General features: G+C 42.6%; 1 protein-coding gene across 1 annotated transcript in view; it reads left to right on the top strand.

The window, feature by feature from the left end:
* LOC128689116 (calcium-activated chloride channel regulator 1-like) overlaps positions 1–26452 on the top strand; it is a 519562-nt gene that overhangs the window by 472480 nt on the left and 20630 nt on the right. The window contains exon 2 of the mRNA XM_070087280.1: positions 16661–17218. Coding sequence (XP_069943381.1) covers positions 16661–17218 — 558 coding nt within the window. The remainder of the gene's footprint in view (positions 1–16660; positions 17219–26452) is intronic.

The raw sequence follows: 26452 nt of genomic DNA on the forward strand, positions 1-26452 counted from the left end.
GTTGTTTCCTTCCCTACCCATGCTGTTGTTTCCTTCCCGACTCATGCTGTTGTTTCCTTCCCGACTCATGCTGTTGTTTCCTTCCCGACTCATGCTGTTGTTTCCTTCCCGACTCATGCTGTTGTTTCCTTCCCTAACATTGCTGTTGTTTCCTTCCCGACTCATGCTGTTGTTTCCTTCCCGACTCATGCTGTTGTTTCCTTCCCGACTCATGCTGTTGTTTCCTTCCCTACCCATGCTGTTGTTTCCTTCCCGACTCATGCTGTTGTTTCCTTCCCGACTCATGCTGTTGTTTCCTTCCCTACCATTGCTGTTGTTTCCTTCCCGACTCATGCTGTTGTTTCCTTCCCGACTCATGCTGTTGTTTCCTTCCCTACGATTGCTGTTGTTTCCTTCCCGACTCATGCTGTTGTTTCCTTCCCGACTCATGCTGTTGTTTCCTTCCCTACCCATGCTGTTGTTTCCTTCCCGACTCATGCTGTTGTTTCCTTCCCGACTCATGCTGTTGTTTCCTTCCCGACTCATGCCGTTGTTTCCTTCCCGACTCATGCTGTTGTTTCTTTCCCTACCATTGCTGTTGTTTCCTTCCCGACTCATGCTGTTGTTTCCTTCCCGACTCATGCTGTTGTTTCCTTCCCGACTCATGCTGTTGTTTCCTTCCCGACTCATGCTGTTGTTTCCTTCCCTACCATTGCTGTTGTTTCCTTCCCGACTCATGCTGTTGTTTCCTTCCCGACTCATGCTGTTGTTTCCTTCCCGACTCATGCCGTTGTTTCCTTCCCGACTCATGCTGTTGTTTCCTTCCCGACTCATGCCGTTGTTTCCTTCCCGACTCATGCTGTTGTTTCCTTCCCGACTCATGCTGTTGTTTCCTTCCCGACTCATGCTGTTGTTTCCTTCCCGACTCATGCTGTTGTTTCCTTCCCGACCCATGCTGTTGTTTCCTTCCCTACCCATGCTGTTGTTTCCTTCCCTACCCATGCTGTTGTTTCCTTCCCTACCCATGCTGTTGTTTCCTTCCCGACTCATGCTGTTGTTTCCTTCCCGACTCATGCTGTTGTTTCCTTCCCTCCCCATGCTGTTGTTTCCTTCCCGACTCATGCTGTTGTTTCCTTCCCTACCATTGCTGTTGTTTCCTTCCCTACCCATGCTGTTGTTTCCTTCCCGACCCATGCTGTTGTTTCCTTCCCTACCCATGCTGTTGTTTCCTTCCCTACCCATGCTGTTGTTTCCTTCCCGACCCATGCTGTTGTTTCCTTCCCTACCATTGCTGTTGTTTCCTTCCCGACCCATGCTGTTGTTTCCTTCCCTACCATTGCTGTTGTTTCCTTCCCTACCATTGCTGTTGTTTCCTTCCCTACCCATGCTGTTGTTTCCTTCCCTACCCATGCTGTTGTTTCCTTCCCTACCATTGCTGTTGTTTCCTTCCCTACCATTGCTGTTGTTTCCTTCCCTACCATTGCTGTTGTTTCCTTCCCTACCCATGCTGTTGTTTCCTTCCCGACCCATGCTGTTGTTTCCTTCCCTACCATTGCTGTTGTTTCCTTCCCGACCCATGCTGTTGTTTCCTTCCCTACCATTGCTGTTGTTTCCTTCCCTACCATTGCTGTTGTTTCCTTCCCGACCCATGCTGTTGTTTCCTTCCCTACCATTGCTGTTGTTTCCTTCCCTACCATTGCTGTTGTTTCCTTCCCTACCCATGCTGTTGTTTCCTTCCCTACCCATGCTGTTGTTTCCTTCCCTACCATTGCTGTTGTTTCCTTCCCTCCCCATGCTGTTGTTTCCTTCCCTACCCATGCTGTTGTTTCCTTCCCTACCCATGCTGTTGTTTCCTTCCCTCCCCATGCTGTTGTTTCCTTCCCTACCCATGCTGTTGTTTCCTTCCCGACCCATGCTGTTGTTTCCTTCCCTACCCATGCTGTTGTTTCCTTCCCTACCCATGCTGTTGTTTCCTTCCCGACCCATGCTGTTGTTTCCTTCCCTACCATTGCTGTTGTTTCCTTCCCGACCCATGCTGTTGTTTCCTTCCCTACCATTGCTGTTGTTTCCTTCCCTACCCATGCTGTTGTTTCCTTCCCTACCATTGCTGTTGTTTCCTTCCCTCCCCATGCTGTTGTTTCCTTCCCTACCCATGCTGTTGTTTCCTTCCCTACCATTGCTGTTGTTTCCTTCCCTACCCATGCTGTTGTTTCCTTCCCTACCCATGCTGTTGTTTCCTTCCCTACCATTGCTGTTGTTTCCTTCCCTACCCATGCTGTTGTTTCCTTCCCTACCCATGCTGTTGTTTCCTTCCCTACCATTGCTGTTGTTTCCTTCCCTACCCATGCTGTTGTTTCCTTCCCTACCCATGCTGTTGTTTCCTTCCCTACCATTGCTGTTGTTTCCTTCCCTACCCATGCTGTTGTTTCCTTCCCTACCCATGCTGTTGTTTCCTTCCCTACCATTGCTGTTGTTTCCTTCCCTACCCATGCTGTTGTTTCCTTCCCTACCATTGCTGTTGTTTCCTTCCCTACCCATGCTGTTGTTTCCTTCCCGACCCATGCTGTTGTTTCCTTCCCTACCCATGCTGTTGTTTCCTTCCCTACCCATGCTGTTGTTTCCTTCCCTACCCATGCTGTTGTTTCCTTCCCGACCCATGCTGTTGTTTCCTTCCCTACCATTGCTGTTGTTTCCTTCCCTACCCATGCTGTTGTTTCCTTCCCTACCCATGCTGTTGTTTCCTTCCCTACCATTGCTGTTGTTTCCTTCCCGACCCATGCTGTTGTTTCCTTCCCTACCATTGCTGTTGTTTCCTTCCCTACCCATGCTGTTGTTTCCTTCCCTACCATTGCTGTTGTTTCCTTCCCGACCCATGCTGTTGTTTCCTTCCCTACCCATGCTGTTGTTTCCTTCCCTACCATTGCTGTTGTTTCCTTCCCTCCCCATGCTGTTGTTTCCTTCCCTACCATTGCTGTTGTTTCCTTCCCTACCCATGCTGTTGTTTCCTTCCCTCCCCATGCTGTTGTTTCCTTCCCTACCATTGCTGTTGTTTCCTTCCCTACCCATGCTGTTGTTTCCTTCCCGACCCATGCTGTTGTTTCCTTCCCTACCCATGCTGTTGTTTCCTTCCCGACCCATGCTGTTGTTTCCTTCCCTACCATTGCTGTTGTTTCCTTCCCTACCCATGCTGTTGTTTCCTTCCCTACCCATGCTGTTGTTTCCTTCCCTACCATTGCTGTTGTTTCCTTCCCTACCCATGCTGTTGTTTCCTTCCCTACCCATGCTGTTGTTTCCTTCCCGACCCATGCTGTTGTTTCCTTCCCTACCATTGCTGTTGTTTCCTTCCCTACCCATGCTGTTGTTTCCTTCCCTACCCATGCTGTTGTTTCCTTCCCTACCCATGCTGTTGTTTCCTTCCCGACCCATGTTGTTGTTTCCTTCCCTACCCATGCTGTTGTTTCCTTCCCGACCCATGCTGTTGTTTCCTTCCCTACCATTGCTGTTGTTTCCTTCCCTACCCATGCTGTTGTTTCCTTCCCTACCCATGCTGTTGTTTCCTTCCCTACCCATGCTGTTGTTTCCTTCCCGACCCATGCTGTTGTTTCCTTCCCGACCCATGCTGTTGTTTCCTTCCTTACCCATGCTGCTGTTTCCTTCCCGACCCATGCTGTTGTTTCCTTCCCTACCCATGCTGTTGTTTCCTTCCCTACCCATGCTGTTGTTTCCTTCCCTACCATTGCTGTTGTTTCCTTCCCTACCCATGCTGTTGTTTCCTTCCCGACCCATGCTGTTGTTTCCTTCCCTACCCATGCTGTTGTTTCCTTCCCTACCCATGCTGTTGTTTCCTTCCCGACCCATGCTGTTGTTTCCTTCCCTACCATTGCTGTTGTTTCCTTCCCTACCCATGCTGTTGTTTCCTTCCCTACCATTGCTGTTGTTTCCTTCCCTACCCATGCTGTTGTTTCCTTCCCGACCCATGCTGTTGTTTCCTTCCCTACCCATGCTGTTGTTTCCTTCCCTACCCATGCTGTTGTTTCCTTCCCTACCATTGCTGTTGTTTCCTTCCCTACCCATGCTGTTGTTTCCTTCCCGACCCATGCTGTTGTTTCATTCCCGACCCATGTTGTTGTTTCCTTCCCTACCCATGCTGTTGTTTCCTTCCCGACCCATGCTGTTGTTTCCTTCCCGACCCATGCTGTTGTTTCCTTCCTTACCCATGCTGCTGTTTCCTTCCCGACCCATGCTGTTGTTTCCTTCCCGACCGATGCTGCTGTTTCTTCCCCGACCAACCAACAATAAGAAACTCGGGTCACCCACCAGTTTTGAGGACCCAAGGTCACCAAGCAGCGCTGAGAATCCCAGGTCCCCAAGTTGACAGCCTCGGGTCACCAAGCTGAACAGAAGGATCAAGATGTTCAATGAGGAGATAGGTATCTTACCAACCATCTTGAGAGAGAACTGGTTACCACAATATTATAAGACCTAGCAATATGTCTCCCTGAACCCTGCAAGAGCGGGCGAAAGCATTGATGATTTTCTTAACTGGAATTAAAACCTACAGACTACACAAAGGATCATTAAGGCTGCTTTTAACATGTTCACCACCAGTCACGGATACTTTAATCCATAATTTAAGGATTGAATCATACTGAGATATACACCGAAACTATGTCTACAGAGCTGCTGGCGAATCGCTCATTGAGCATCAACGTACTCTTACTGCTGCAAAGCTTCGTGCCTGTATACGCATCAGATTAAGTCAAGTGTATATTCTCTGTTGCTCTCAGTGCATACACATCGAAAGAGATATATTCCTCAGAATATACAGACATGTTGAAAGAGTTTTGAGCGCTTATTACGTCTATACACATGTCGGATAGTTGGAGAACTGCAAAGTTGATATCATTGTATAAGCTTGGGAACTTGAAGTGTTTAGTTAGAAACGGTCAAAAATCCGCTGATTCGGGATCTCGCCTGAGTACTAATTCCTTCCAGTTCACGTGTTGAATGCAACATATATTATTCCTCTCATATTCACGTCACATATGCATTACATATGTGACTTTTTTTGGAGGGGGAAAGGGAATCTGAACCGTAATCTGTTGGTTGAAAGATGGATGCTTCTTTATGTAATGAAATGAAGAGTGTGGCTAGTGTACGGTTTTACTTTCTAATGTAGGAAGCCGAGAAGCTGAACTATATCTTTTTTGTCAGGTGCTGAATTACAACATTCCTTGACTTTTCTGGTTAATATAACTCTGGCCTGTTCATCGACAGCCAGACTGAAGATCATGAAAGTGACACAAAAAATGTGTTTACTAGTCCTGTGTCACGGATTTTGTGAAGTTTTCTTGAAGGTTTGATGTACTCTGTCATGGCTTGACAAGCAGTTCTACCTCACTCCTGTTTCAGATTCTTTTCTTGAGACGTCACCAGCTCAACAGTTAGTTGAATTATAATACTATTATCGTTTGTGTTGCCGCTATTATTATTAATTATATTATTATTATCATTTGTGGTGTTCTATTATTATTGTTATTAAATATATTATCATTTGTTGTGTTATTATTATTATTATTACTATATTCATTTTATGCACTAAACTTTGTTCTGTAATCTACAAATTCAGTAATTTAGTGCATTAGTAAAATAGTCTCATGATATTTCATTTTCGTAATATAAAAGAAATTAAGGTTTCAAGCACAAATAATATCAAACCCGCAATTGAATTTAGCTTAAAGTATTTCTTATAACATGAGAGTTAGGTCGATTACCATGATAAAGACATACAATCTCAAAAAAAAAAAAATGTTGAAGAGAAGACTGTTCTGTTTAGATATTATTTTATATTCAGATTAAAGCTGTGTATATAAGCACATATTATTGGTTTATCTATAAACAACGAATTTTAAGGCAATGTTCTGACTATGGATGTGGGTATTAAAGAAATGGAAAAAAAATGAAATAAATGGTGTTGAGAATTGTTGAAATGAAATGGTTGGAAGACTCAGTTGATGCTTACATAAAGCCATTTCTCTGATTTTCGACTTTTTTGAAAATTTTCATTGGCTCTTGACAGCAGTGAATTTAACTCACAGGATCAAGCGAGTTAATGAAGAGAGGTTCGTATTTATTATATTCTACCCTGAGTGGTATTACAGCTCCTGGGAAATGAGATTGGTGGGGAAGTAATCAGGTTTGATTTGTGGAAAGGAAAAGGAGCTCAAATTCAAGATTAAGAACCCTTAACCAGCACCAGATCACCCCCATTTCCCTTTGATCTCAAGATTAAGAACCCTTACCCAGCACCAGGTCACCCTCTTTCCATTTGATCAGAAGCATCAGATCACCACACCCTTCAAGAGAGAAAGTCATTATGACATATTTACAGGCATTCAAAATAAGATATAAGCTATGTAAAACATATGCCGTCATGAAGCAGCACATCCTGCAGCAGTGGAGACACAAAGAACAACGTGCAAAAGATGATTTAAAACAGGCGAGTGAAATTTTCTCATGGCCACACTTTATTTGTATGTTAAGAAACTGTAATTAAATTAAATTTGCACTCTTCTATGCAGAGTTTTACAAGAATAAAGATTAAAAGAACAAAAGAATAAGTCTTGTACATGAAGCTCGCCAAAAAATGGATGAGGAACAAATCATTCGCTGGAACTCTAGTGAAAGGTACAGTAACATCAACAAGCAAACATATACCTTGTCTAGGGATGCATTTACGTGATATGAAAATAAAAACCAACACACAAATGGAAAGCAACATTTTATTTGCAGCGTTTCGAGGAAAAATAAAATAAAAACAAAACATTTTCGTAACAAAAACTTTTAACACGTATTAAAAAAATAATAAAATTTTTCACGAATTACGTTCGAAAACAAGCTTCACAAGTGACCAGGTCTCATGGTAAGCCAGAATAATTTTTTTTATATATTTGAAGCAATCATTACACACTCTCTTTATGCAGAAAATAATTCAACGAGGGCTATGGGAGTCCCTGATGCAGTTCCATGAGGAGAGATTCAGTTGTTACCCTTGAAAAGTCGTCAGAGTAAGCGGCTCACATTGGTTAGTTAGGTTCTAAGCCTTTCCACAACACAAGGGTCACTAAGGCTGCATTTAATCTGTACGTCATCAATCAAGAATGTCCCTAAAATAAAGATTAGAGTAAAGTCTGCGCATATAGCTGTATGTAATAAGACATGAATTTATGCTATCAGTGCATTGCAAGACATACGTTTTTCCGAATATTTACGTTTGTGGCTAAACTTTAATGATCTGTGGTACACAAAGACTGTCGAAAGTCTTGTTATAACCTTTAGTAGTTGAGGAGAGTAATACCGACAAAATAGGCAGAAGAGAATACTGCCGACACGATTTGTTGAAGAGAGTACAGACGACACGATGTGGAGAACAGAGTGCTCCAACACGATGGGCTGAAGAGAGTACTAACGACAGGAATCCAGAGAAAGACTCAGGCATCAGACCAAACCTCTCCTGGAACAACGCTGCACGAATAAAAGCTTGTTCTGCTGCCTGTATCTTTGCCTCTATGTGACCTCTAATATTCCCGCTGCAGTTCTCACATTTGCCGAGTTGTTTAACTATTAACGTAAACGTTATAAACCTAGGTTATTGACACCGACAAATGGTTAGAAAAAAACACGCGATCAAACACTAGGACATATTTGTTAGGAAACACTTCGGGCATCAACCTTGAGGTGATTAAAATATCAGGACCAAAACGTGTTCTAACAAATACTCCTTAAAGTTCCCTCACGAGTCATTAGGGATAATGTTCATATATTCAAAAAGTCTTACCATATTATCTGTAGTATTGAATATTATTCATATTACCACCGAGGGATAAAATCCCCTCATAAATTATTTCTTAATGCATAACTAAATGAACTCTCATATTGAATAGGAAAATAAACAGGGGTTTAATTAATGGTTTCAATTTTGGTGGAGGGGATGAGTAATTTATTCTGTTGTTTGCCTATATATTTTTGTATAAACATTAATGGAATTTCATTTGAACACTGCTTATGCCTCTGGATCGCTAATTCAAGATAAAGTGAAAAGTAATATATATATATATATATATATATATATATATATATATATATATATATATATATATATATATATATATATATATATATATATATATATATATATATATACATATATATATATATATCTACATATATATATATAAATAAGAGGAAACAAACAAGAACAAGAACTAATAAGAAAATAGAAGAAAACCCAGCAGTGTGTATGTATAATTTTATGTTTGTTCATGTATGTGCAGTGTGACCCAAGTGTTAAGTAGAAGTAGCAAGATGTACCTGAAATCTTGCATGTTTATGAGACACAAAAAGGACACCAGCAATCCTACCATCATGTAAAATAATTACAAGCTTTCCTTTTACACTTGTTACCACCACACTCCCCACTGCTACCTTGTTACCACCACACTCCCCACTGCTACCTTGTTACCACCACACTCCCCACAGCTACCTTGTTACCACCACACTCCCCACTGCTACCTTGTTACCACCACACTCCCCACTGCTACCTTGTTACCACCACACTCCCCACTGCTGCCTTGTTACCACCACACTCCCCACTGCTACCTTGTTACCACCACACTCCCCACTGCTACCTTGTTACCACCACACTCCCCACTGCTACCTTGTTGCCACCACACTCCCAACTGCTACCTTGTTATCACCACACTCCCCACAGCTACCTTGTTACCACCACACTCCCCACTGCTACCTTGTTACCACCACACTCCCCACAGCTTCCTTGTTACCACCACACTCCCCACAGCTACCTTGTTACCACCACACTCCCCACAGCTACCTTGTTACCACCACACTCCCCACAACTACCTTGTTACCACCACACTCCCCACAGCTACCTTGTTACCACCACACTCTCCACTGCTACCTTGTTACCACCACACTCCCCACAGCTACCTTGTTACCACCACACTCTCCACTGCTACCTTGTTACCGCCACACTCCCCACTGCTACCTTGTTACCACCACACTCCCCACTGTTACCTTGTTACCACCACACTCCCCACTGCTACCTTGTTACAACCACACTCCCCACTGCTACCTTGTTACCACCACACCCCCCACTGCTACCTTGTTACCACCACACTCCCCACTGCTACCTTGTTACCACCACACTCCCCACTGCTACCTTGTTACCACCACACTCCCCACTGCTACCTTGTTACCACCACACTCCCCACAGCTACCTTGTTACCACCACACTCCCCACAGCTACCTTGATACCACCACACTCCCCACTGCTACCTTGTTACCACCACACTCCCCACAGCTACCTTGTTACCACCACACTCCCCACTGCTACCTTGTTACCACCACACTCCCCACTGCTACCTTGTTACCACCACACTCCCCACAGCTACCTTGTTACCACCACACTCCCCACAGCTACCTTGATACCACCACACTCCCCACTGCTACCTTGTTACCACCACACTCCCCACAGCTACCTTGTTACCACCACACTCCCCACAGCTACCTTGATACCACCACACTCCCCACTGCTACCTTGTTACCACCACACTCCCCACAGCTACCTTGTTACCACCACACTCCCCACTGCTACCTTGTTACCACCACACTCCACACTGCTACCTTGTTACCACCACACTCCCCACAGCTACCTTGTTACCACCACACTCCCCACTGCTACCTTGTTACCACCACACTCCCCACAGCTACCTTGTTACCACCACACTCCCCACAGCTACCTTGTTACCACCACACTCCCCACAGCTACCTTGTTACCACCACACTCCCCACAGCTACCTTGTTACCACCACACTCCACACTGCTACCTTGTTACCACCACACTCCCCACAGCTACCTTGTTACCACCACACTCCCCACAGCTACCTTGATACCACCACACTCCCCACAGCTACCTTGATACCACCACACTCCCCACTGTTACCTTGTTACCACCACACTCCCCACAGCTACCTTGTTACCACCACACTCCCCACAGCTACCTTGTTACCACCACACTCCCCACAGCTACCTTGATACCACCACACTCCCCACTGCTACCTTGTTACCACCACACTCCCCACTGCTACCTTGTTACCACCACACTCCCCACAGCTACCTTGTTACCACCACACTCCCCACAGCTACCTTGTTACCACCACACTCCCCACAGCTACCTTGTTACCACCACACTCCCCACAGCTACCTTGTTACCACCACACTCCACACTGCTACCTTGTTACCACCACACTCCCCACAGCTACCTTGTTACCACCACACTCCCCACAGCTACCTTGATACCACCACACTCCCCACAGCTACCTTGATACCACCACACTCCCCACTGTTACCTTGTTACCACCACACTCCCCACAGCTACCTTGTTACCACCACACTCCCCACAGCTACCTTGTTACCACCACACTCCCCACAGCTACCTTGATACCACCACACTCCCCACTGCTACCTTGTTACCACCACACTCCCCACACCTACCTTGTTACCACCACACTCCCCACAGCTACCTTGATACCACCACACTCCCCACTGCTACCTTGTTACCACCACACTCCCCACAGCTACCTTGATACCACCACACTCCCCACTGCTACCTTGTTACCACCACACTCCCCACAGCTACCTTGTTACCACCACACTCCCCACTGCTACCTTGATACCACCACACTCCCCACTGCTACCTTGTTACCACCACACTCCCCACAGCTACCTTGTTACCACCACACTCCTGATATCTTTATATATGTCTTATTGTTATGAAAGAACTAATTTTAAGACGTTAAAGGCAAATTTTAAAAAAGTTGATTTTGCAAAAAAATTACATACATATTACCAAAAATTAAAAAAGAATAGCAGTTACCTCACTTATAGTAATAATGAATAATAAATGTTATAATACCATACATTATTTGATTGCCCAGTAATATAAGTTCTTCTCATAGGCTCAAAATATAAACATCTCCTTCGTGCAACCTACCGAATGACGACGAATATAATAATCTATACTGAGCTAGAATCCGAGCAACTAAAGTAAATATTAACCGTTTTATCAAATTCTCAAACTTTAATCACTTCAATAACGTCTCCATGATCTTACAAGCTGTGATATCTCACAGTTGCCATTAAATCCAGCAGCAGAATGAAATAGCGCTTCTGAGAGCAACACACAAGTGTACGTTATTCCGTGCGGAGGATGCAACAAGATCTATGTGGGAGAAAAAACACTTATACATAAGGATGAATAAACACATAATATAAATGCCATATTTCTTTTAATATCTTTATTTCTATAAGTACATGTACACGGTATATAGGTCTAGCCCCTTGTTATGCAGAGCATTTCGGGCAAATTAGGTTAGTTTTGTCCCCAGGATACGACCCACATCAGTCGAGTAACATCCAGGTACCCATTTTACTGATGGGTGAACATGAACAATAGGTGTATGGAAACACACCCAATGTTTCCACCCTCGCCGGGAATCGAACCCGGACATTCAGCGTGTAAAGCGATAGCTTTACCTACCAGGCCACGAGACACCTTGAAAATGATAAGGATAAATGTTTCTTACGCAGAAACGCTAATGTACACTTTTCTTAAGACTGACGAGGCAAAATTCAGCCATAAAAAAGGAAATGTATAGACACCTTCGCTTGATGCAAATCATCAGAAGCTTCAGTATATCAAAAGTTCTGGCCATGTTAATTTGGCTAACACTGTCTTCATGTGACCTGACGCATCACACTGCACCTGACTCCACCACATCCGATCTAAACAAAAGTCCCCCGTACGTTGCACACGTATCTTCGTTATACGAGTATTCCTGCGTATACCAATTAACCCATATGGGTTTAATGCCTCATGAAATACCGTATAATACCTGAAGATCCTACACAATACTGTTATGCATGAAACTGCTGAGTTGCCACGTACTTTTCCCTAGTCTTTTTTTTTATTTAATATTTCGATCTCCGGTGAATCTGAAGTAGCTGTTTTTTTTCTTTCTTGCGAAATCTCCGACAAGTTCTGGATTTTTTCTTACATCGTTTTCACAGTCAGGCTGAATTATTAAGATAATCCCATTCCTGGGAATAATTGGGATTCCGCTCATTACCATAATCTAATAGTGTGTCCCATTGACTTATATTTCGCCAGGCTCCTGCCACCTAATTAATTAGTTAAAACAATGCATAAAAAGTCTTACACCAAGAGTCCCTCTCGTCGCGATCGTCGCCTTTATGTCTCTGTGCTATTAGGTTGGATGTGCTGCTACTCTGAGTCTGGCGTCGTGGGGCGTTCCTTCCCACCTCTGTGGGAGACATAAAAGGTATCCGGCGCTGAGCACCAGATACAATACTTCCCACAAGTAGTAGCCGTTTTTCTTTTCTTCTCGTTTCCTCCTTCTCGAAATTGTCCTTAATCACTCGTTTTCGTAAACATTCACTTGTTCTTTTAAAGTGATCACTCGTTCTCGTAAGTATGCAGTTGAATTTGTTATTTATTATTCGCTCTCTTAATCGTTTGTTCACGTAATTAATCTCTCGTTTTTTTGTAATTAATTGTTCGTTCTCGTAATTAACTCTTGGTTCTCGTGATTAATATCTCAGTCTCGTTATGTTCAGGCAGCAGAGGTGTTCTAGGCGTCAACAAAAGGAAGTTGGCATATCGCTGCCATCTCAATTTTCAAAGATTGCTTCCTTCGGCCAACATACGGGTGGGGTTTGACCCCATGGAGTTTCACGACGGTTCACTCGCCATAGGTTCAAACCCCACCCGTTCCGTGGTTTATTTGCAATCGTGGTATTGCGATTTGGTCAGAAAACAGGAGAAGTGTTTCCTGACGCGGGTTTTAGTCATATGATGACCCGCCTCCGGAGCTTTCCGCTGAATTATCGGTCCACTCCTTTAAAAATTAGGGTTATAAGTTCTTGGAGCCAAATTGTCCCTTGTTTTGGTGTGTTTAATCGCGAGGAAAACAATAAAGTGCCTCCTGATATAGCCGGGTCCTGAAGAGAAGATCACCCGGATACATTGTCCTTCCGCCAGTTAAAAAAATCTAGCCATAACTCTTACAGAGTCTTCGGATTGTGATGATCAAGACTGTGGCATCGATAAAGTTTTGCATTGTTAATAGTGCCAATTCTGGTGCCAGGTAACATTTTCGTGGCTTTGGCACTAAAGTCCTGGCAGTAACAACAACAGCAGCAAAAAATCATGATTTGTAAGGACAACAATATAAGACGAAAATAAAATGTGTATGAAAAAAAGGGGTATGAAATAAGGTGTGTAAGTATGAAGGTATGAAAATATGAAAGAAGGCACTTAGGTATGAAGCAAGTTATGTTGGTATGAAGTAAGGTATGTTGGTATGAAAGAAGATATGTTGGTATTAAAGAAGACATGTTGGTATGAAGTAAGACATGTTGGTATGAAGTAAGACATGTTGGTATGAAGTAAGATATGTTGGTATGAAGTAAGACATGTTGGTATGAAGTAAGACATGTTGGTATGAAGTAAGACATGTTGGTATGAAGTAAGACATGTTGGTATGAAGTAAGACATGTTGGTATGAAGTAAGACATGTTGGTATGAAGTAAGACATGCACCACAACATGTTAGTGTTAATATTTTATATATACGAATAAAAACCTTGACACTACGCAATGTTTTCACTTTTTGGAGGAGAGGCTTTTAAGCATTTCCAGGATATTCCATTTTGTCCTACTAAAAACATATATATACATATGTTCAAAAAACTTTAATTTAGAATAAAGACACCTAAACTTACAGATAATAATTTTTTTCACATTTAGGTGTAACAAATTAGTAAGGAATAACCTAGCGAGGGTATTTAGGTACGGAGGAAGGTATGTGAGGTGTGTAGGTATGGAGGAATGAGTGTATAAATGAAGGAAGGTATGTAGTAATGAAGGTATAGAGGTATGAAGGAACGTATACCTGGAGTATACCTGGAGTATACCTGGAGTATACCTGGAGTATACCTAGAGTATACCTGGAGGGTGTTGTGGGAGTCAACGCCCCCCCCCCCCCGGCCCGGTCCATGGCCAGACCTCAGATTATTATTTTTATAGAAATTAAGTGGGCGTAACTTGACTTAAGAAATCGTAATGACACGATTGCAAACAAACCATACCCCGGGAGGGATTGAACCCGCGGTCATAGAGTCTCTATGACCGCGGGTTCAATCCCAGCCGGGGGTATGGTAAGTGGACGTAGTTACTATCGTAGAATTTATATCTCCTCAACATATTCAACTAATCATCAGTTATTTATGACCAACATATTATCAAAAAAAAATTTACCTACCAAACGGGAATATTATTTATAAGCTCCATTTATGGACTTCGTGACTGAATAAACTGAAAGGCCATTTTCTACACCAGTTTATAGAAAGCCATTTTCTACTGACATGTTAACTGAATTCTCTTCACTTACACCAAATGAATTCAAACGGATATATTAAGATTATGTTAGTCATCATCGAGAATTTAAAGTTAAAATAATTTCAATCATGATCACAACAGAACAAAAGCTAAATCAATTACTTAATGAATTTTATCGACTACGCAATTCAAAAATTATATTATGGAATAATTTCACGTTACATGAGCTAAATACAGCTGTATTTGGCATATTAAAATGCGTGGATGAGACGCAAGTCGTTAAAACGACAGCACGACACTCGACCTTCCAGCAGCACGACACTCGACCTCCCAGCAGCACGACACTCAACCTTCCAGCAGCACGACACTCGAACTTCCAGCAGCACGACACTCGACCTTCCAGCAGCACGACACTCAACCTTCCAGCAGCACGACACTCGAACTTCCAGCAGCACGACACTCGAACTTCCAGCAGCACGACACTCGACCTTCCAGCAGCACGACACTCGACCTTCCAGCAATACGACACTCGACCTTCCAGCAGCACGACACTCGATCTTCCAGCTGCACGACAGTCGACATTCCAGTATATAAGCCCATGACCAAAAGCTCCAGCAGTGTGTCAACATATGACTAGGACCCGCGTCATGAAACACTTGTCCTGTTTCCTGACAAACCTACCTAACCTAACCTGTGCTTCAGATTCATCAACACTACGTCACTGAACACCTGCTCCTAGGTTGAGGGACTGATTACCTAATTTTCTACCTCATGAGTTTTCTGTATTGTATTGAGAAAGCCACTGGATGGCGAAACGTCTACAGAATAAAGATACCCAGACGTTGCACAAGTGTCTAATTCATTAGTCAACACAAAGCAAGATTATGCAATAAACATTTGATCAGAGTTACTGCAAGAAACTGTAAACAAGACAAAGCATGATATTAAAATAAATACATTCATAGGAAATAACTAAACAGAAAATATACTACTGGACCGGGAGATAATGTTTGTAAATATATTTATTTACTTACGCCTGTTTCATTAATATTAATCATGCTTGATTTATATGTTTTGTGAAATTAAGAATTTTAATGAATCTTGCATATTGCACTTAACATATTAAATATAGCTCATAGAGTATATCATTTAACTTTTTATTATTTAAAAATAATAAAGTATAAACATTTTTAGCATCAATAATTGTTATTATAACTATATTTTTTCAACGTAAACGTTTAAACACAAAGTTCCCAGTATGAATGTTTGTATTCACCCATTAGTGGTTGTAGGAGTCGAGTTTCAGGGATTAACACTCTTGCTTCCCTCGGGAAAGTCGCCTTGATACCAGTAAGAGGCTCTTGATCCAAGGAAGTGTGACTTTCCTCCCCTTCCCTGAATCAAACTTTATAGCCTCCTTTTACCCAAGCACTATATGGCCCAATGATTTCATCGTTTTCTCTCTGTTAGCCTGAGGTACTGACCACCTTTAATGAACCCTAAGACGTTGAAGACATTCTATTTTAAGACTGAGAGACGGAAACTTAAAATCCTATCTCCATTTCTTCCACCTTCTGCAGTATTAAAATTACTTATGCCTTTGAATGAAGAAGTCTACTGTGGAGGCGAAAGATTTCGGCCATGAAGGCAGCCTAGTGTTGCACATGTGTCTTATTCATTTACTTCCTCTAGTTATACTACTAATAAGAATTAACTTGCCGCTTATCGGGTTTACATTCTTCTATCATCGTGATTCCTGTTGTGCCTATTCTTAAAACTATGTTTGAAACCTACTGTTTATTTGTTCAGGTCATCCCGCTTTCAGACCACCCTGAGGCTGAAGAAATGCTTTCTGACATCCCAGTGACTCATCTGAATGTCCGTGTGCATCTGTGAGTGAGTGTATGTGTGTGTGTGTGTGTGTAGTCCCAGGTAGATACGTTTGATCTCTAGGGTCTCTTCCAAGTCATTGGCGCAGGTGTGTTTTGTCCTCAGTGTGACTGATTAACATCGTTTGCGCTTGATTCCTAATGCGTGTGTAGTAATCCGTGTGTCTACATGTGAACAGTGCGATGTGTTTAGTAACCAGTGTGTGTCTACATGTAAACAATAAGTGGGTCACTTGTAGGCACCACTGTTTCTCTCTCTCTCCTGCTAGTTAAGTAACACTTGTTTCCTCCTTCAGAGTGTACTGCGGGAGCTGTCCAGTCAGATGTGGACGGCCACTGAAGGTCGTGCCTCGCTGCGGGAGGTGACTGTGGCTCTTCCTCGCTCTTGGCGGACTGACGCCCTCACATGCTCCCTCCTCACCCCTCTGGTGGTGTCGTCGGCGCCTGTAGAGGGTCACATCCGCGTGAGCGAGCCTCACCCGGTATTCGGGGCTCGGCCGTGGACACAGCAGAGCCAGGGGTGTGGTCGCCAAGGGGACTTCATCCAGTTGAGTGGTGACCTCCTGCGGCCGGCGAGTAATGACTCGCACGCCCACGCCGCCCGCTTATTACTGGCGGAGTGGGCCAAGTTCCGGTGGGGTGTGTTCGATGAGCGAGGCCACACCAATGATCCCCTCTTCCCGCCCACTTACCGTGACCCCAGCACCCACCAGTGGGCGGCGACTGGGTGTGCTGACGGGGCGGTGAAAGGCAGCACATGTGACTCCGCCCAGTCAGGGTGCTCCTTCGCCCCGGATCTTTACACCAACAGTCACCTCAGCACATCCCTCCTCGCCTTTCCTGACCTCCCCTCAGTGAGTGCTGTGTCACAGTTACAAGCCTTTCCCAGTTAGTCAGTGTGGAACAAGGGTAGACTCTTTTAAGAGCAGTATGTTAAACTAATGTGTACAGCTTCTTACAATTAACTAACTTACATCGAAGTTTCAGGGATAAAAGATTGTTGTCGCCCTTAAAACCAAAAGAACGTCGTCTAATTAATTTATTGTCACACCGAGAAAACCCTTATGGTAGGAACTCTTGGTGCCTCTGTCTTAAACTTTAGTTTCAAGATATAATCCACGCACGCTTTCAAAGTTTAATGATTAAAAATATTTTTTCTTTGCGTGGAACTGCCTCAGAATGGCAAAACAAGAACCAGAGAGCTTTCAGTTCTATTATGACCCTATATATATATGGACAAGAAATAGTGTTAACTAGTGTTTCGGGAGGTAAATGTCCAAATGGTCTACAAGAGTGATAACCCTGCAGCTGATTCCTATAAATTTGATAAGTTAAACTCTACAATAACAAACTAATTTTTTTTAATAAAAACCTCCAATACATTTGAGATTTTGAAGGAGTGGAATTATATTCAGAGAATCTGCAAATGACAGAAATCTTAATATGTGTATTATATTTGAAGTAATATCAAAATACAAGATAAACACTTAAAAAGGAGATTTTTCCCATTAGTGAAAACCAAAGATATATGTGATGAATTCAAAAGAGATAAAAAAAGATTCAACTCTGGACACAATTTTTTATAACCCATACTGGCAAGAATAATTTAAACCAGAACTGGTCAGACGAGAGCCGTCACAGGTACAAAGACCTTATCGTGAAGTTCAAAGATACAAACAGACTTTATAGCAAGATTGCTACCGAGACATGATTGAGACTACACACTGAGCGTATCAGTGAGATTAAAGGAGTGATTTGATGTTTTGGCTGGGGTTCGAACCTGCGCCATACTTGCCTGACCTTTACCAAGCAGCTAAAAAGCAGTGACCAGATTCACTCAATCACGCGCTCTTTATAAATAGTGAAGGAAAGGTTTCACCCATCACAAGTTGCTCCACCAATTGACTTGGTGGACTTACACCTCTCCAGCACATACTCGCAACCATTGTCAGCTTCATCCTTTAGACATTTGCTTTCCTATTCTCCACTACTTTATCAAGATTGAATTTCTCTTCCTGCACATCAGAATCTGTTCAGTGATTTTTGTTTTGTTTTCCCCCTGGTTTCTTTTATCATTCTGATGATTTATCGACTTTATTTTACTTATTACTAGTAGTAAACCACGGTACGGGTGGGGTTTGAACCCATGGTCTGAGAGTCGTAGTTACCCCTGCACAATTTTCTTGAATCTCTATTCAATCCATTCTGTATTCAACTATATCTGTGAAACGTATCTATAATTAACCTTTTTATTTGCTGTATATTAACGTGGTAATATGTGAATCTTTCAGCTAATATACAATTTACTTCATATTTCATATTTTTTTCTATACAAATTTCCTTATCTAACTCCTCTTATCTTTCCCTTCTTTTAACCTCTTTTCTTGATTATTAAAAATCTTCCTTATTGCTTCATTAATTTGTTTTTCACTTTTAATGTCCCAGATAATTCTTTTAATTCTGTCTTTCCCATTAATATCACCATTTCATGTCTTACCTCTATTACCCCTTCTGTTTGAGTTACTTACTGTTCCATAACTCTTTAACTTATTCATATTTATTAAAGCCAACTAAACAGGAGTCACATTCCCTTGGATTTTCCTGGCATTGTTTATACAATACTAGATCCGTAGTCCGTGGGTTTGACTGTATGTCTACATGTAGATGATGGTATAATGACACTTACAGCAATATATATTCATCAAGAGGTGTATGCCTCTCGGTACACACACACACACACACACACACACACACACACACACACACACACACACACACACACACACACACACACACACACACACACACACACACACACATATATATATATATATATATATATATATATATATATATATATATATATATATATATATATATATATATATATATATATATATATATATATATATATATATATATATATATATTGGCAGTTTGTAGGGATATGTTGTGAATCTTTATACGTATATGCTTCTGAACTGTTGTATTCTGAGCACCTCTGCAAAAACAGTGATTATGTGTGAGTGTGGTGAAAGTGTTGAATGATGATGAAAGCATTTTCTTTTAGGGGATTTTCTTTCTTTTTTGGGTCACCCTGCCTCGGTGGGAGACGGCCGACTTGTTTAAAATATATATGTGTGTGTGTGTATATATATATATATATATATATATATATATATATATATATATATATATATATATATATATATATATATACATATATATATATATATATATATATATATATATATATATATATATATATATATATATATATATATATATATATATATATATATATGTATGTATACTGAGACCTTGCTTTAATCAGTAATTAAGGGAATTAAGTATTTTTGACTGGTTATAAACAGGCTAAGTGCAGCCTTAGCGACCCCTCGCGTAGTCGATAATCTTAAAATCAAATTAAAATTAAACCTTAGAGCAAAAAAACAACAACCGTATGTTTATGCATGAGTTCGATTACTTTGGGTATAATCAAGTACCTGAAAAATTGTTCGAGGGTGAAACTTTGAATAAATTATAGATTAATCTTTGTTTTAAATCTCTTCATACAGTCAGTAACTGGTCCAGTAACAGCTCAGATGTTTCTCATCACCAGACACCGGAACACCACATTCGCTAGCCTTGCTACACTTCAAATTCCGATGAAAAATCATCACATTTTTGGGATTTCCCAGAGCTGAATAATTCTGTAATGACTGTGTGTGATTGCCTAGTTGATTACCCATTTGTAGGTACAGTAGCGGAGTTCAATTTAACACACACACACACACACACACACACATACACACACACACACACACACACACACACACACACACACACACACACACACACACACACACACAATGGATCAAAGAATATCTGACAGGGAGGCAACAACGAGTCATGGTACGTGATGAGGTATCACAGTGGGCACCTGTGACGAGCGGGGTCCCGCAGGGGTCGGTCCTAGGATCAGTGCTATTTCTGGTATATGTGAATGACATGAGGGAAGGGTTAGATTCAGAAGCATCCCTGTTTGCAGATGATGTGAAGTTAATGAGGAGAATTAAATCAGATGAAGATCAGGTAGGACTCCAAATAGACCTGGACAGGCTCGACACCTGGTCTAGCAACTGGCTTCTCGAATTTAACCCCTCCAAATGCAAAGTCATGAAGGTCGGGGAAGGGCAAAGAAGACCGCAGACGGAGTATAGGCTAGGTGGACAAAGACTGCAAACCTCGCTCAAGGAGAAAGATCTTGGGGTGAGTATAACACCGAGCACGTCTCCGGAAGCACACATCAACCAGATAACTGTTGCAGCATATGGGCGCCTGGCAAACCTGAGAATAGCGTAGTAAGTGAGATAGTGGAGGCAGGAACCATACATAGCTTTAAGATGAGGTATGATAAAGCTTATGAAGCAGGTAGAGAAAAGACCTAGTAGCACTCAGCGAAGAGGCGGGGCCAGGAGCTGAGTCTCCACCCTTGCAACCACAATTAGATAGGTGAGTACACACACACACACACACACACACACACACACACACACACAGAAAGAACTTAGCATGAGAATGGAAGAAAGGATAGATATGGAAAGCAGGAAGTGGGAGGTGCAAGTCAAAGCAGCAGAGGCTAGGATACAGAGTTTAGAAGAGGAACTGAAAAATCTGAAACAGCCTAAAGAACTAAAGAACATTTTGGGATTGACATCAGAGACTGCTACCTCAGTCACAAATAAGGGGACTGTAGGGAAAGAAGGAGTAAAACTGCATGTAGAAGCTCTATCAGAGGAAACTGTAGTAAATGAAAGAGCTAAGCTATATGTGGAGGCCCTAACAGACCACAGCAGAGCCCAGGGAAAGCCGAGAAGGGAAAATGACAGGCCACTGAGCCCAAGTACATTAGCTAGTGAAACCGAAGAAAGGAAAGCTGCAATGGAGGAAATCAAATTGAATGAGGGGATACACAAGGATATGCAGTGGGAGAATGAAATGGTGAGGTCAGTCTTTGTGTATGGGCTCCAGGAAGTTGAAGGGGAAACATATGAAGCAAGAAAACAAGGGAAAAATAAGCAATTGAAAGCATCATAAAAGCAATAGGAGAAGACGACATGACCCAGCTGGAAAATTTTCGGAGAATAGGGGGGTTTGTAAAAAAAGAACCCGGCCAGTGAAAGTGACCTTCAAGGCAGAATCGACTCGGAACAGGATCCTGCAGGAGAAAGCACGATTAAGGGACATGCCGGCATAAAGGAAGGTGTATCTCGTCCGCGACAGAACACAAGAAGAAAGGCAGAAACTGAGAGAGATGGTACAAAGGCGAAAGGAGGAAAGAGAGGGGATGGAGAAGACAGACAGGAGATCCCAGACCCAGGAAGAAGATCAAATACAGCCTCCCTCGCAACTTCCTATAGAAGCCTCCCAACCAGGTCAACCCCATTGCAACCAAACACTCTAAACTAAAACACCCATGCCACATCCAATGCCCCCACCCACTGCATTACAAACTCCACCCCCACAGCAACCACCCATAGTTCCTTATCAGGTCTCCCACTTCCCCAACCCCAATATACCTCCCAGACCACAGTCTTAGAAAAGAAGTTGAAAGTGTGGTATACAAATGCAGATGGAATAACAAATAAGTATGAGGAGTGGCATGAAAGAATCAAGGAGACATCCCCAGACATAATAGCACTCACAGAAACAAAACTCACCAGAATAATAACAGATTCAATCTTTCCATCTGGATATCAAATCCTCAAGAAAGACAGAGGGAGGAGATGGGGAGGAGGAGTTGCACTGCTCATTAAAAACCAGTGGGGTTTTGAGAAAATGGAAGGAATGGATGGCACGGGCGAAAGGGACTACTTCGTAGGAACAATCCAGTGTGAGGGGCATAAGGTGATAATTGCAGTAATGTACAACCCACCACAGAACTGCAGGAGGCCAAGAGAAGAATACGATGAGAGCAACATAGCAATGGTCGACACACTAATTATGGGTGATTTCAATCACAAAGAGATTGACTGGGAAAACCTGGAGCCCCATGGGGGTCCCGAAACATAGAGAGCCAAGATGATGGATGTGGTACTGGAAAACCTCATGCATCAACATGTTAGAGACACTACCAGAGAGAGAGGAGAGGATGAACCAGCAAGACTGGATCTTGTATTCACCTTGAGTAGTTCGGACATCGAGGATATCATGTATGAAAGGCCCCTGGGAGCTAGTGATCATGTGGTTCTGGGCTTCGACTACATAGTTGAGCTCCAAGTGGAGAGAGTAGCAGGAATAGGTTGAGAAAAACCAAACTACAAAAGGGGGAACTACTCAGGCATGAGGAAGTTCCTTCAAGACATTCAGTGGGAGAAGGAACTGACAGGAAAACCAGTAAAAGAAATGATTGACTATGTGGCAACAAAATGCAAGGAGGCAGAGGAGAGGTTTGTTCCCAAGGGAAACAGAAATAATGGGAAGAACAGAACGAGTCCTTGGTTCACCCAAAGCTGTAGGGAGACAAAAACTAGGTGTACTAGAGAATGGAAAAGTTACAGAAGACAGAGAACTCAGGAAAATAAAGAGATTAGCCGAAGAGCCACAAACGAATATGCACAGATAAGAAGGGAGGCTCAGAGACAATATGAAAATGACATAGCATCGAAAGTCAAGACTGACCCGAAGCTGTTGTACAGCCACATCAGGAGGAAAACAACAGTCAAGGACCAGGTAATCAGACTGAGGAAGGGTGATGGAGAGTTCACAAGAAACGACCGAGAGGTATGTCAGGAGCTCAACACGAGATTTAAAGAAGTATTTACAATGGAAACCAGTAGGACTCCAGGAAATCAGAACAGGGGGGTACACCAGCAAGTGCTGGATGAGGTACATATAACCAAGGAGGAGGTGAAGAAGCTGCTATGCGAACTTGGCACCTCAAAGGCGGTGGGACCAGACAACATCTCTCCGTGGGTCCTTAAAGAGGGAGCAGAGATACTGTGTGTGCCATTAACATAGATCTTCAACACATCATTTGAAACTGGGCAACTCCCTGAGGTATAGAAGATGACAAATGTAGTCCCAATTTTTAAAAAGGGAGACAGACATGAGGCACTAAACTACAGACCTGTATCACTAACGTGTAGAGTATGCAAGGTCATGGAGAAGATCATCAGGAGGAGAGTGGTGGAGCACCTGGAAAGAAACAAGTGTATAATTGACAACCAGCACGGCTTCAGGGAAGGAAAATCCTGTGTCACAAACCAATAGAGTTTTATGACAAGGTGACAGAAGTAAGACAAGAGAGAGAGGGGTGGATCGACTGCATTTTTTTGGACTGCAAGAAGGCCTTCGACACAGTTCCTCACAAGAGGTTACTGCAAAAGCTAGAGGATCAGGCGCACATAACAGGAAAGGCACTGCAATGGATCAAAGAATACCTGACAGGGAGGCAACAACGAGTCATGGTACGTGACGAGGTGTCAGAGTGGGCGCCTGTGACAAGCGGGGTTCCACAGGGGTCAGTCCTAGGACCTGTGCTGTTCTTGGTATATGTGAACGACATAACGGAAGGGATAGACTCAGAAGTGTCCTTGTTTGCAGATGATGTGAAGTTGATGAGAAGAATCAAATCGGATGAGGATCAGGCAGGACTGCAAAGAGACCTGGACAGGCTACAAGCCTGTCCAGCAACTGGCTCCTTGAGTTTAACCCTGCCAAACGCAAAGTCATGAAGATTGGGGAAGGGCAAAGAAGACCGCAGACACAATATAGTTTAGATGGCCAAAGACTGCAAACCTCACTCAAGGAAAAAGATCTGGGGGTGAGTATAACACCGAGCATATCTCCTGAGGCGCACATCAATCAGATAACTGCTGCAGCATACGGGCGCCTGGCAAACCTACGGATAGCGTTCCGATACCTCAGTAAGGATTCGTTCAAGACTCTGTATACCATTTACGTCAGGCCCATACTGGAGTATGCAGCACCAGTTTGGAATCCACACCTAGTCAAGCACGTCAAGAAATTAGAGAAAGTGCAAAAGTTTGCAACAAGACTAGTCCCAGAGCTACGGGGATTGTCCTACGAAGAAAGGTTGAGGGAAATCGGCCTGACGACACTGGAGGACAGGAGGGTCAGTGGAGACATGATAACGACATATGAAATACTGAGCGGAATAGACAAGGTGGACAAAGATGGGATGTTCCAGAGAAGGGACACAGAAACAAGGGGTCAAAATTGGAAGTTGAAGACTCAGATGAATCAAAGGGATTTTAGTAAGTATTTCTTCAGTCATAGAGTTGTCAGGCCGTGGAATAGCCTAGAAAGTGACGTAGTGGAGGCGGGAACCATACATAGTTTTAAGGCTAGGTATAATAAAGCTCATGGGGCAGGGAGAGAGAGGACCTAGTAGCAATCAGCGAAGAGTCGGGGCCAGGAGCTATGACTCGACCCCCTGCAACCACAAATAGGTGAAATAGGTGAGTACACACACACACACACACACACACACACACACACACACACACACACACACACACACACACACACACACACACACACACACTCACACACGCGCACACACACACACACACACACACACGCACACACACTCACACACACTCACACACACAGACACACAGACACACACACACACACACACACACACACACACACACACACACACACACACACACACACACACATATACATGTATATACACACACACACACACACACACACACATATATATATATATATATATATATATATACATATATATATATATATATATATATATATATATATATATATATATATATATATATATATATATATATATATATATATATATATATATATATATACATATGGTAGGCAATCAACAAATAGCTACTAGAAACCCTTTTAATTCCTTACAGATACCTTTATCGCTTGTCAGATTGTCTTCTTGCTTTTCATTTTTCTGATGGAACTATGTAGATGCTTAATTCTCAGTTCGTTATAGCCGCTGTGTTGTTCTCATAGTGTTATCGTCTCTTCTTTCTCTTACATTTTTTGCTTTTAATCTCTTCTGCTCCCTTGTCCATTGTCTTCCATCCTTTGCTTTCCGTACCTCTTCCAAGTTCTTGTACATTCTGATTTCACTTTTGAACAACTTTCATTTAACAATGGGTTCTACCTCTTTTAATTCCTCTATATGAATGTATTTCCTTCATACCTCTGTTTAACTGTCTGTTTGTTCCAGTTTATATAATTCAAGAATTCTCTCATCCACATAGAGTTCCATTCTCTGCAAACTGCTATCTATCTCGCCTCTTTCTGAAATCTTTTTTTCAGGTTCATTTGCACTGTCAAAGTTCGAAATTGCATTATCATTTGTTTCCAGAGTGTACCCATATGCTGTCTACTATTAATGATGTCTCAGTAATGAAAATCAGGTCGAGTGTATCATCTCTTCACTCTTTTTCCTGCCATGGTCCTGACCTGCTGGCATGTGTATTTCTTCAGCCCTACCTCCACCAGATTTTCTTTTCAGGTCTCCCATGCAGATTTCATTTTCCCCTAGTCTGTCCCTTTGTGGTTAAGTCTCCCATGAGCGATAATGTTATTTTGGCCCTCTAAGCACTCCGTTACTTTCTCTATAGTGGCTACCCTGGTTCTGTTATTCTTTTGATATACCTGTCTTGATATCCTGCTGTTTGGCAGAGTATTGTAAATTACCACCGCCACTGCCATGGGTCACTGCAGCCCGGCGACAGTCCCAATTTTACCAGCCCGTCAGCTGTGAGTTAATATGAGGAAATAAATACAAATTTCTGGGCCCCGTAGGTTTTATAGTATTTACATATGATCTGGTGTATGGAGGTTGCTACCGTTTCCTCCTCATCTACTGCTTTCCATTCATTCATATTAAAGGTGTTACTTACGTCACTTCATATGTGACTAATCCTGGTAAAAAATATATCATGGTTGTCCTATTGCAAAGAACACGTTGGTCACAAAGCACTTTCGTAAGTGCTTGTCTGCTCTATATCTTCCTTATTTGGTCTTACAAGTATGCTTTACATGGTAATGAAAGA

Source organism: Cherax quadricarinatus, chromosome 21 (genome assembly GCF_038502225.1).
Source record: "Cherax quadricarinatus isolate ZL_2023a chromosome 21, ASM3850222v1, whole genome shotgun sequence".
In the NCBI taxonomy this organism is placed as follows: Eukaryota; Metazoa; Arthropoda; class Malacostraca; order Decapoda; family Parastacidae; genus Cherax; species Cherax quadricarinatus.